Here is a 14,082-nt window from a genome sequence, read left to right as displayed (position 1 = left end):
CACATGACTAACTATACATTCCTTTTAATTTTTCATGAAATATCCTAAAGGATCTTTTTTTGGATGATATTTGTAATGTTAGGTCTTTTACTTTTCATATATACTTAATTTTTTACTTTTCTTTTCTGCCCTTTACCATTTGTTATTCAACTTGACACAAGTCAACAATGCTTTCAGGAAGTATTGCAGTATCTTTAAGAGAGATAAGTAAGCCTTTGGTAAATTTATCTCATAATTACACAAGATTATGAGCCTTAGGAAATGGAGCAATGTTTGAGATAAATTTTAAAACTGTTTAAATCTTTCAATTACGTATCTTAAAACATAATATATAATTAACTAAGACATAAAAGTAAAACCTAAATGCAATTTATTTATCTCTCTAAATATACTGTATAAAATTTTACCTACCAGACTTGGGTTATATTATTCAAGACTAAAAGTGTGAATGTCAAGATTTTTCATAGCTCTTGGTTCATATGACAACAAAACTGAAGTTAAAGGCTATTTTCTGTGAGATGAGGTAAATATTATTGAAAATACATTTTTGGTAAAGGAAAATGTTAACTTCTTAAACACACTTCCTCTTACACACCTTAGCTAGAATTCCACAATAACAAAGTGGAGAGGCACGTGAGGGAAAGGTCCACACAGAAACTAACTTCAAAAATGAAATAAAGCAACAGAAAACTAACAAGGTCCATGCCATTTCTAGAACAGGTATGCTCTTCACCTAAACAACATGAGATCAAATTACTAGGTGGTAAAGGCAAAGCAGCTACAGAGGCAAAATCTAAACCTCATTAGAACAACATAAATTCCTCCACATTAAAACAAGACATTTTGTCATTGGAACTATAGGGCTGTGAATTCAAATTAAGATCTAAGGTATAAATGGCTTGGGTGTAAAGAATACTTTGTATTTGGTCTTGATTAGCAATATGATGGTATTGGAACTCAACCTGAAAGCTACAGAACAATGCATGTTGAATCACTGGACTAAGAGAAGGCAAGTAACACCAAGTGAACAAGCTCTTATTCCAACCTCAAGTGCTTAATGCAACACACTGACCTCAGAATTATGGAGCCTGTCACACCTCACTCAACCTGAAGAAACAGATTACCTGACTCTCCAGCAGGAAATGTAAGACAAGATCTCCTGCCCCAAAAATTATAAGAAGGATGTAGAAGAAAAAAAAACTAACTCAGCTAATAGAAAAGGAACTGATGCTCTGCATGCAGAATTATGAGAAGATGAGGACTCTCCTCCATGATCACTGAAGTGAAGAGAATGGCCAAAAAGAAAGTTCACATTCATCTCAAGAGCCATATTTGAACCAGAACTATGAGAAGTCTCCCATGTAGGTTAGTCCTGCTCCTACCATACATATCTGGGAAAATCTCCAGAGTTATTGGAAGGAGGGCACCCACCTTTTCCCCTTTCTACTCGAGTGAAATAATGAATTCAAGAGAAATGGAGGGAGAATGAATGAGAGAAAGTCTTGTTCTTTTCTCTAGGCAATGAAATTTTGAAAAGAAATGACCAACTGAGATAATACAAAAAAAAACACACGTGTGGAATGGTAAAAAAAAAGTCTTGTAAACATGAACTAAAAACACATCCAAACATCAACTACCCAACAAGAGAACAGTCTTAACTGAATAGGGTGATATAGGGAAAATGATGCCAAAGGTCAGACAATGGATGAGGTAAGCCATGAAAAACCACTGAGATATCTTAATTAGGAATCTGGAAATGACACTGAGAAAAGAAAACTGGAAATTCAAAAACTTTACATCTTCCAAAAAAAAAAAAAGTAGCAGAAAAAACTACCTTACACAGAAAAATGGATGAAGATATCAAACCTTTGTTAAATAAACCATCCGAGAAATTGAAAAACATGTCGCAAAAAAGAACAAGAGAGATTATAAACATGTCTGAGAAGTCAATAATGACAGACCATTTCCATTTATAAACATCCAATGAAGAGTGTCAAACAGATTGTTTATAAAGGTGCCACCAAAGAGATTAATACCTGATGTCATGCAATGGACTAGATAAAAGCCAGGCATGCAGCTGAGAATGTGGATCACCAGATGAAAAATTTTCAACAGAGGCTGACAAAAGAAGGATGGCAAGAGAAGAAGCAGAAGAGGTTAGCAATCTTAAAAATAAAAACAAGTGGAAGCCAAGGCTGACCTGATTAATATGATGTCACTAGAAGAACTTAACAGAACAAGGAGTTAATCAGTGCAACAAACTTGGATAACATACAAATTAGAGGAAATGCATACACGCACAGACTCGTACAATCCTGGCAGAGTATCTATACCCAAAGCCTTAGGATAAGAGACTGGAGAAGGAAGGAAAGGAGCTGGGCATTCCAGTGGGAGGCAAAAGCATCAATATGGATGTTCTGAGATGAGAACAGGTCTAATAAAAACTTGTGGATAAGGCATCTATTTCATGGAAATAACTCTATTAGAATAAGATAGCCATTCAGTCACTAAGTTCACAACAACTGGAATACGATAAGAAAGGAGAATAATCTGATGATTATGAGAGGCCAAAACCCAGTTTGTTAAACTAGTAAAAGTGCAAAAAGACTGATGTAGAAAGAAGATTTCTCTTCTGTCCAGAGGCCTTTGAATTTCATTTCCCATACACAAGTTCTCCATCACTGAAAAGATGCACCTTGTGGCAGCAAGAGAGGGGACACGTTCTGTTGTATTGTCCATGTTTAACTATCAATAAAGATCAAATGGGAAGGAGGCTGATATGGACACCAGACAATCCAAGTCATCCATACAAATGTTTTACTGGTCTCATAATAATCACTGAAGAAAACCAACAATTACTGATTCCAAGGATGCCTACATTCACAAATCAGACAGAACTGCATACACCAGTGAAGGAGACAACTGTATTAAAAAAACAGCTAATTCCATATCCTGAAAGTATAGAAAAAGTTGGGCATTATATAGTTGGAAATAAAAACTGAAAAAGCACTTTTTTTTTTTTAAAGAAACCCAGGTGTCACAGCTTCAAATAGAAGACCTTGAGTTTATAGCTCTGCCAAATGGCAGGAAGGAATGAGAAGAGGCCAGTCTTTCATATAATGGTGAGTGTGAATACCCAATCACTGAAGATGACAGTTCTATGATCTCTTTGTGCAGAAGATTCTGAATGGCTTCTGGTTGATGACTGGATGTCAGACAATCCCAGAGAAAGATAAGGACAACCAGGATAACACACAATGGAAGAGATGTAAAATGAAGGAACAACCCACTAGTGCCTTTTTCTTATTTACATTAATAACAAGATAAAGAATTAATTACACTTAGAGCTAGCTTCAAATATATTTGAGCAAAATAATTAGACAATCCTTCCTAACAATTAGCCAAACTGTTATGTAGTGAGCCAATCTTTTTACCCAAATTTCCATGCAGTTAGCCAATATATTTTTCCACACCAGATTCACGCCAAGATCAGCAAGTAGGATGCTAACTCAGTTAACAACAATCATATATAAATGTATTTTATTCAAAGAAGTAACACATAATGAAATACATTTTGAGTGAATAATTAAAATTTCCTGTTTCTCTGTTAATGTTCACTATGGTAAGTCTGAAACCTTTTAATAAGCTGAAAATTCCACTCTGGAATCACTGTTCTCTTATGATTAAACGTGAGGCCAAAACTAATAGTTGAACTTCGTTATTATTTAAATTCTCAATTTCCTTCACCAAACTAAAGTTTCTGCAAATTCTTACAATGTTTTTCATTTTATAACTTTTTGTTTCATATAGACAGGAAGAAACATAAACCAGTCTTCCATTTTAATCCAGTGAATAAATGTAGATTTGTTGATTTATCATTAAGCCCAAAGATATAAAATGAGTTATCTGTGTTGTGCCTGCCACAGGTACCAAAACCCAATTCCTAGTGTTATAAGCCTTCATGCTTACGGCCGAGTCACTAAAAGACAAAGCAGAGTCAAAAATAAATGTAAACATGTCATCAATGCTCTTAATTTTCTTCATCAATCTCTTGAAAATGCATGTATTTAGGAAACTTTTTATGACTGTTTTCACAAGGTTTTGTCAACTAAACAACATACAGCATCTAGAGTAGTTTGAAAAAACAGTGACTAGATAGTACAAAAAAAGTTGATATTAATATCCTTCACCAGGCTAGGGTAATGAAATTGAAAATTTAGATTCTACTTATTGTTTCAAGACTAATGAATGCTTGTAATTTGTGATCTATTGCTCCCTTAAGCTTATCATTTTCTAATAGTCTAAAAATAAATGTAGATAACTCCATATTTTTTCTGTAACACTTTCAAAGTTCTTACTGTGATTCGCACTTGATGTTCAATATCGGCAAAAAGGATTTTGGAACTCTGAAGGATTTTAGTGACTGAGGGTGTGAATAATGGTCATTTTATTTCTTGGGGCTGCAGAAGAGGATGGACCTGAGAAAACACCCAAACACAAAGCCAAAGGAAATCGAACCGAGCAGTCACTGGGACAGAGATGGAAGTAGACATACATTTATCAACTCTTTTAATCATGAATTGCAAAAGATTCTTCAAACATTTTGCAAATGACTCTGCTAGGCTCAGATAGATCTATCTGCACTACCACTGTGACAGCGGAATGGAGTGCGGCAGCATACGTCTGAGATGGAATTGGGAACAATAATTTCTGAGCCTCTGGGTAGAAGATATTTATAGTCTTCAAGTGTTGCACCTCTTTCTCCTCTGCTCATTTAGGGCAAGAAATAAGGTAAGAGGGGTGTAGACCACAACAGTTAATAGAGCACAGTTCTAGTCTGCACTCATAAGCACTGTGGTCTTTGCCACCACAATCAGCATATTTTAAAGAATCGTAATGTGATCTTTTTGAGTAACCAAACCATTGACAATGGAAGCCTGAAAGTTGGGAATGTATGGCTTCACAGATAACCTTCTTTTACTGTTGCAGGAGAACATAGTGACAGAAACATCAATATTAGAACATTAGTAGGCACCATACTTTGTGAGTAGAGATTCAGACAATGAAACATCTTGGCTGAAGAAACAAGCAAAGATCTCCAACTCAGGAATGTTCCTTAAATTCCTCTCAACTATAACTTCCCTGGAAGAATTCAAAGATACATGGGGAATTACCTCGATGGGTGTATCCCCAATGGCCTTCGATTTCAAAAGGAGTTTGGTATGTTGTGGTGAAGATGTTTCCACCAAAATGTCTCCACTACATTTCAGTGCTCACTGGCTCTACCCATCATGAAGCCATACAAGAGGATGTACTACAACAACAAACAAGGATACTACAGCAATGCCAGAGTTTCTTAAGCACTTGTAACAAACACAATAATTTGTGAGATATTCCAATCTATCAAACACCATACATGAATGGTTCTTATATTTTTCATATGAATATTGCTGGCTAAAAAGGAAGAATATATCAGTATTTGCATTAATATGATTACTTTAAACTCCGGATTGTGACAAATACATGTAAACAATACATTTTGGTTCCAGTTTGATGTGTGATTTCTATAGTTAAATGCACATATTATTTGGCAAGGGTTTACAAATTTTTCTATTCTTGTTTTATTACACTCCTTGGTTACTTCCTTTATGTCATGTAGTAAAATTATGCATTTTGTAACAATATTTTCACCAAGAAACACACTTCAGTGTATAATTTTCTCTACAATAACATCAAAAATGAAAATATTGGTTTAGCCTAGGGTGAGTGTCTTTGGCCAAATATTTGATAATGTTCTTCCAAAAAAAAATGTTTTTACTGCATACAACATAGAAGGCAGAAAATTCCCTTTCATATGATAATACACTGTAGCTTTCATGACCATTAAATCTCATTTTGGCATAACAAACTGCTCCATTATAAAAAGTGGAGGCTTTTATTTAGAATTTGTTACAGTCCACCAGATAATGCTGATAAAATTAGTAGGAAACTTTACAATGAGACTAAGATTTCAGCTGTAATGAAGTCATAATTATTAATGACTTGAATTTCAGGCATACAGTTTAGAAAATGCTGAAGTCAGTCATGAGGAAAATGCTTTTGGAAATTGTTTAAGATAGTTTTATTCACCAAATAGTCAAGAAGCCTTTAACAAACAGTGCTATTTTAGATTTATTAACTTCAAATATAGGAATGATCAAGAGGGTAGAAATATGAGAATATCTGGGTGCAGGCAATCATTGCTATTTTAAGTTCAACATTTTGCGGCACATTAAAACAGAAATAATAATGTTTTGGTCACAAATTAAAAAAAAAAACTTTGAATGTATGTAACACAAATTATCTATTGTGAATTAGGCAGCTGAGTTACTCAGACACACTAATCAGACATGGAAAATTTTTAAATGTAAATTTTCAAATATTCAAGTTAAACATATTCCAATAGAAAAAGAAGGAAAGCTGAAAGTAAAAAAAAAGTTTGGCTCACAAAGTGTACAAAAGATAAAGTTAAAGAAATGGACCACAAACTTAAGCAATTTTGACTGAATGGTATGAGAGGAAAATTAAAACTTTAAAGAAGATAAAGTTATTGAAACAGCAAAATTAGGACATAAAACAGGATGTATGAGAAAATGTTGCCTGTATATGTAAAAATTAACAATAATAATTTCTTTAAATACACTAAAGGTAAACAAAATGTTAGGTGGAAGTAGGACCCCAGATGGATAATAAACAAAGTTTTTACCAGTGAAGATTTAAACCAGTGATTCTCAATCTGTGTGCTGTGAGAGATTGGCTGGTGTGCCACAGTGTTTTTGAAACACATTCAACTTTCTTGGGATTTTACAAGCAAGTCAAACACATCAGTTAATAAAAGCTACTATATAGACACTCTGAAACCTTCCAAAACATTAGATGGTTTTCATTGAACTCGAGCACTGAGAAGTTCATACTTAAATTTCATTCTCGGCTGCAACGGTTCGACTGTTAGTTTAATTGTAGCACAACAAGCGCTTCGTACATCATAAATGATACATCTAACAATCAAACTGCTTTCTGGAACACGCTCTCATTCTGAGGTAAGCTACAGCTACTACGCTGTAGGTAGGAATTTTATATCAATTGCAGAACTTTGTGCTTGTTGTGTATGAATTAGCTTTATTATTTATCCATGGAAAAATATTTAAGTAAGTCTGATGCTGCAAAGGAGAATATGTTGAATCAAACGAAAGTACACAAATGAATACATCAAATAAGGTTTTATCGCTTTGGAATCGAAACATTCTCAATCACCATTCTGCCTACTCTGCAATGCAGCTTTATCAAATGAGGCACTTGTTCCTAGCAAACTGAAGAGACACTTGGAAACAAAACATTCAGCTGTGAAGGATAAACCAAAAGAATACTTCAAGAATCTCACGGCTCACAACATAAACAATCAAGGAAGCTTGTGAACTACATGAAGCTGTGAAAAAAAAAAGGATTGATTGCAAGTTCTAAGATTGCTAAATTGTTGGCAAAATGCAAGAAAGCACATACGGAGGCCGAATCAGTCATTGCACCAGCATTAGCAATCATCATTGAAACTATGCTTGTAACGGATGCTGCCAAAAAGGTTAAGCAAGTTCCACTGTCCAATGACACAATTTCGCACAGAATTGTAGACTTTTCATCAGATTTGAAGGATCTAGTTTCCAAACACTTCGAAGCACCTGAAGAAGAATTGTCTCTGCTATGGTCTCTTCAAGTTGATGAATCTACTGACATTAGTGGAAAAGCTCAAGTCCTGGCTTTTGTTCGATTCATAAAAGATGGAAAATTCATAACAAATACTTTTTGCAAAGATTTAAAAAGTATAGTGAAAGGCCAAGACATTTTCAAGTTGGTGAATGTAAACATTTTGCTCTTCAAATTACATTGGAATAACTGTGTCAGCATTTGCACTGATGGCTGTCCTTCAATGCAAGGAAAAAGAAGGGATTTGTCACTCTGGTGCGCCAACAAAATCCAAACATTAGGATTGTTCACTGCATGATTCACAGAGAGGTTCTCACCTCCAAATCTTTGCCAAAAGATTTGCAGTCTGTTATGAATCAAGTTATTCAAGTGGTGAATTTCATCAAGTCTCAGCCACTTCAATCTCGACTTTTCTCTCTTCTCTGTGAGGTGATGGATTCAGACTACAAAAAGCTACTATATCACACTGAAGTTTGATGGCTTTCAAAAGGAAAGGTGTTAAAGCATCTTGTCCAACTAAAAACTGAAGTAATTTCTTTCTTGGAGGTTAAAGAAGCAGGTTTTGGATTTTCTATTCATGATGAGATCTGGTGGCTGAAGGTTCAATTTCTTTCCAACTTGTTTGACAAATTAAATTCTCTGAACTTAAGTCTCCAAGGACCATCTGAAAACATTATTACTGCAACGTCCAAACTGAAGCCCTTTTGTTTTCCTTCTGTTAACAAATGTCCACCAAAGAAGAAAATTGTCCCTCAAATTTTGAACACATTAAGTGACCTACAGTCCGCACTAAAACATTACTTCCCATCACTTGCTGTCGACAAATATAAATGGGTGACCTATCTATTCGGAATCAATGAGACAACAAATCTTACAACTGAGGAGGAAGAACAGCTCATTGATTTACGAAATGGCAAATTTTATCAGTTATTGTTTCCCGAAAAGAGCTTGGATGAGTTTTGGATCTCCATTAAAAATTCATATCCTGCAATCAGTTCAAAGGCAATTGAAGTTCTGCTTTCATTTGCATCTTCGTGGTTTTGCAAAATTGGATTTTCAGCATTGACTGAAAATAAAGCCAAAAAGAGAGAGAAGCTTCTTACAGTCACTGATGAAATGCGAGCTTGTTTGTCTACGTTAGAGCCTCACTTCAATTTGATTTGCTCTTGGAAGCAGGCACAAGCATCACATTGAAAACATATGTAAAAATAGAAAGTTTTGATTTTTCTGCTATACCACAAAATCATTAAAAATCCTTAGAACGACACTCAAAGTCAAAGCAAGTGATAGTATTGTCAATGTGCACATGACATTAATATCGCTTCCTCTGGACGTGATTTTCATTCTAAGGCTTTTTAAGTTAACTCTTCTGTGTTACATGTATCTAAACATGATGCACAATGACATTATTATCGCTTGCTTTGGCCATGATTTTCGTTCTAAGGCTTTTAATGCTTGCCGTATAACGTGTACCTCAAAAAAATTAAGGCTTTCCAAGAGTGTTACGAAAATGTTTAGATTGTCGTAGTGTGCCGCTAGTCAGAAAAGGTTGAAAACTACTGATTTAAACAGTATTCCACATCTTGAACAACTGACAGATGGAACAAGAAGACTGGATTAATTCTGAGCCTGTTATAATAAAAGTGAAAAGTTTAAAGAATGATGAGGCTCCTGGACTAAATAATATTTCCCCAAGGGTTTTAAAGGTTAAAGATTTGATATGTGAGCCACTTACAACTAGTTTTTGCCACTCCATGAATAGTTAGTTGACAGGTATCAGAGGATTCAAAGTTTAAACTATTGTCAATCCTCTTTTCAATGGAAGTCATAAAAACTGTCCCAGTAATTACAAACCAATTAGTCTTACATCAGTTGTGAGAAAAGTTTTGTAAAGTTTGTTAAAAGATGCTTTGCAAAGTAATTTAATGAAATTTTGAATGTTATTTGAAAGATAACATGGTTTCATTGAGGAACAATCATGCCTTACATATCTTCTAACATTCTCTAAAAAGCTTACTGCATATGTGGATGAGGGTGAAAATATGGTGCATCTGAATTTTCAAAAAGCATTTGACAAGATACCACATAAAAAAGATTTATAAAAAATTCTCTATAGGTGTTAGCAATAAGTTAGCAAATTGGATGAAGGATTGGCTCCATGGAAGAAAATAAAGAATTATTATAAATAGTATTCAAACTACATAATACTAATCCACTAAAAGACAGCCAAGACAGTCTCTCTGTAAAGATTAAAGGTCACTTTTATATTATTAGATACAGTAACATGAGTGCAAGTGTGCTGTGTCATTGTAACTTCTGTTTCTGTTAGCCAGACATGACCAAAAGGTAAAAAAAATAAACATAATAAATAAATATACAATGATATGAAATTTAAGCTATTTAGACAAAACATTCATGAGGTCACCCAAGTTGATAGGACTCACACAGTTAGGGTAGAGAAAATAAGAGACAAAATCAAGTTTTACTAAAAACAAACATTTTATATATATTTGGGAGGGTTTATAGTTTACGCAAATAATATTTAAAATCTTTGAAGAAAAACAGTTTTTAAACACGTCACAAAAATCACTTTGCACTGAGATTAGTAACAGACCCAATATCTTGGAATAATTACTCAAAATTACCAAATTCCAAAGAAGATGCACACAGAGCATTACAACTTATAGTATAAATACTTAACATGTACAAATATGTATACAAACTTGTGTATAACAAGCCTGTCATTGAAGCAGTGTGCTTCTGCTAGATCAAATAAGATTTTAAATTATATCTACAGAAATACTGAATGAAAATTTTAAGAGGTTACAATTTCACTGTGTAGGTCATTGATTAGCCACATTTGGAATCTTGTGTTCAATCTTTACCTCCTGACCTTAGGAAAGACAGAATTCTTGGAAAGGGTTCAAAGAATGATCACTAGAATGGTGTCTGGGATGGAGAGCTTGTCATATGTAGAGAAGTTCAGCTCTTTCAAACTGTTTTCTCTTTGAGAAAGAAGAGTTAAAGAAAATCTGAGTCGTTTTAAGATTAGAAAGGAAGCTAATAGTGTTGAAGCACAATCTTTATTCATACTAAACAGTAAGTATAGTAGAACAAGGATAGACATATTTTGGCAGGGTAAGGGTCATCTTCAGCTCCCAGCTTGGGAGTTTTATTTTTCTAACAGGGTAATTGACCTTTGGAATATTGCCTTCTGTAGTTGTGAAGACAGTAAATTTAAGTGAATTTAACAGAAAGTTTTACCTGTATGAATTGTAAGGACTGGCTTTCATATTTTTGTTTTTAATTTAGTTATTTAACAGTTTTAGCTTAGATTAGAGGACTGGACATATGAGATGTACCAATAGGTTCCTTTTTGTCCCAAAATATTGTTGTATGGTTAACACTTGTTTATATGACTTGTGCTGGATAAATGTTCTTTATAATATTAATGAACAGCTAATTTTCAAGCTGGTTAAGGCTATCATAAGTAACCTAGTTACCATCTTACAAAACTATTCTGTCACGCTGCTATTTCTTTTTTTCTTTGCATGTGTGTAATAGGAGTGTACATGGGACTTGAATCTAGGGAATATTCACTGCCAGTCTTTTTTTTTTTTAAGTTAGATCTTTGTATTTTATTTCACCAGAAAAGTACTGATAACATGAAATGAGTGCATGGCTGACTGGAAGTTTATTCTAAATATAATAAATAATAGTAGTTGTATAAAATATGTAAAAATATCTTAGCAGTCTAAGTGATTATTGATTCAACCAGGTAATTAGTTCAGTGCTGTACATTTTGTGTTTCTTTTTAACAGAAAACTTAAGATACTTGTAGTTTTACACATGTAGAATATTGTATGTAGAACCTTTACCAAGTCATTATTTGTGAAGACAGGCCAATTATAAGTTACATGTAAATTGTACAAGTGTTACTAGTACTTGTAAAACTTGCAGTCAAAGAAATAAAAACTGTTTTTAATTACTATTAAGTGGACTGTACTTCACATTAATATTTTTACCAAATATTCTAAAAGTACTTGCCCAATAACAGAAACCATTTCAGCAACAAATAAAGCAGAAGATCAAAGATCATATATGCGAGTCTCTTTCAATTCTGTATGTCAATTATGGACATAATCAGCAGATTCAAAGTATTGTAGAGAAAGTTACTTATGTTATTCCTATTTTTAAAGGGGTGATTAGAGGTTTTACTAATTTTACATTTATTCTTAAAGAAAGTCATGCAAGTTCCCTTGAATATCGTGAGTGAGTTAATTTTTATAGTGGGAAAAATTCTAAAGAATCTGATAAAAGAAGTTTAACAAAATCATTTAGTGAAATATAATTTTGAAAGAAAAAAAAACAGGGAATTTGGAATAATGTTACATTTTACCTGAAACTCATTGAAGGATAAAAGGGAATGTTTTCAAAAGTTTTTAATAAAGTGCCACAAAAATGTTAGCTATGAAAATCATACCAGTGATGGTTGGTGAAAGACTAACCATGTAAACTGTATTGTGGTTGGATAAGAGAAAATCAAAATAATTTATTAATGGAGTCAACCTTTACATATTTGTTACTAGCAAAGTGCCTTAACATTTGGGCCATTTACAAAATTGACATAAGTAGAATTACTAAAGACTGCTGATGACATTAAACTTTGAGTATTTCTAATTATATTTTGGATGCCAAGGTATTAAAAAGTATAGAATTAAATGGTTAAACTTAAAATGATCTTTAATTACAGTAAGTACAATATCACACACATGAGTTATAATTTGAATGACATATTTAATACACATGAAAACCCATTCACAAACTCCTAAAAAATACAAGCTTTCACTAGTGCTAACAGCAAGTCATTCTGTAAGTATAAGCCAGTCATCCTATCAGTTTTTATGGCTTGTACTGCTCAAAAAATTTGACAAAAAAATACACAGAGATATTGCATAGGAATTCGGTCACCTCGAGACTAATGCACACATCAGTGCAACTACAAACCCAAATTATTCCTTTTGTTAAAAAAACACATAGGTTCTAGAAATGAATTTAACAGTAACTGTTTTTGTTTTGTTTTTAATTTCACACAAAACTACATAAGGTCTATCTGCTCTAGCTATCCCTAATTTAGCAGAGAGAAACTAGAAGGAAGGTAGCCAATCATCACCACCCACCAACAACTTTTGGGATACTGTTTTTACTAACAAATAGCAGAATTGACCAGCACATTATAATGCTTCTTCCACAGCTGAAAGGGCCAGCATATTTGGTGGAACAGGGATTATAACCTGCAACCCTCAGACTACAAGTCAAGCACTCTATCCACATGGCCATGCCAATTCTATATCAACTGAGTAACATAAAGATATGATGCTCTGCAAGTATAAATGAAATGCATCCATATACAATTACAAAAAACCTAAAATATATTTAGCGCCTGAATTTTAGGTTAGTTTGGAGTGATAGTGACATTACTCAGTGTTACTATATTGTTAGTATCAAATAATAACTTATGGTACTGGTAACGATAATACTACAATAATTAAAAAAATAACCAAAATCAGTGAATCACAACTTCAACTTGTAAACAGCCATAATGTTGTGAATATTAATTTGATGTTACATACATAGCTTTTATTAATATTATTCATAATATAAACCACTAGCTTAAGTTAAAACTTACAGTTACAGTCACTAGAAACGTAATATATGATTAACATACCATTGGATAAGTGCAGTTTTTGTCATCGCTCCCACCTAAAACTGCATTGGCATCTTCTTCCAGTTCTTGTTCGTCTTCCAGAAGATCTAACATAGTAATTCCACATTCTTCTTCCTCTTCTCCATTCCTTTCTCTTTCACCAACATCCTCTGTTTCAGCCATTTTGTTTAATGTCGCGCCGATGTTATAGAGTGTGATGTAATATTTTATACGTACAAAGGTATTGTATATCTGTACATTAATAAAATGTCTCACAAATTCGTGCAATACAAAGTATAACCATTTGCAATGTCACCTGATAAACCGAACACTTCATCGATACAAGAGTTCATATATTGCATAATAAAATAATGCTGAGAGAATAATTTCAATATCGGCCATTATTTCTACATACATAATTTTAAGAAAAGGTATTATAAATATTAAGTTTCGGTTAGGCCAGGTGGGTTAAGGCGTTCGGGTCGTAATATGAGGGTCGCGGGATTCGAATCCCCGTCGCACCAAATATGCTCGCCCTTTCAACCGTGGGGTCGTTATAATGTGATAGTCAATTCCACTATTCGTTGGTAGGGCCTGGCATGGCCTAGCGCGTTAAGGCGTGCGCTTCGTAATCTGAG

The 14,082-nt window shown here is 33.8% G+C and overlaps 1 protein-coding gene across 1 annotated transcript in view; it reads right to left on the bottom strand.

The window, feature by feature from the left end:
• Positions 1-13,807, bottom strand: part of LOC143236947 (putative E3 ubiquitin-protein ligase UBR7) — a 58,476-nt gene extending 44,669 nt beyond the window's left edge. Inside the window, exon 1 of the mRNA XM_076475662.1 lies at positions 13,466-13,807. Coding sequence (XP_076331777.1) covers positions 13,466-13,627 — 162 coding nt within the window. The 5' untranslated portion in view covers positions 13,628-13,807. The remainder of the gene's footprint in view (positions 1-13,465) is intronic.
• Between the last annotated feature and the right edge of the window lie 275 nt (positions 13,808-14,082).

This window comes from Tachypleus tridentatus, chromosome 13 (assembly GCF_004210375.1).
Source record: "Tachypleus tridentatus isolate NWPU-2018 chromosome 13, ASM421037v1, whole genome shotgun sequence".
Taxonomy (NCBI): domain Eukaryota; kingdom Metazoa; phylum Arthropoda; class Merostomata; order Xiphosura; family Limulidae; genus Tachypleus; species Tachypleus tridentatus.
Note: the sequence above shows the minus strand (reverse complement) of the source record. Positions and strands in the feature narration are given on the sequence as shown.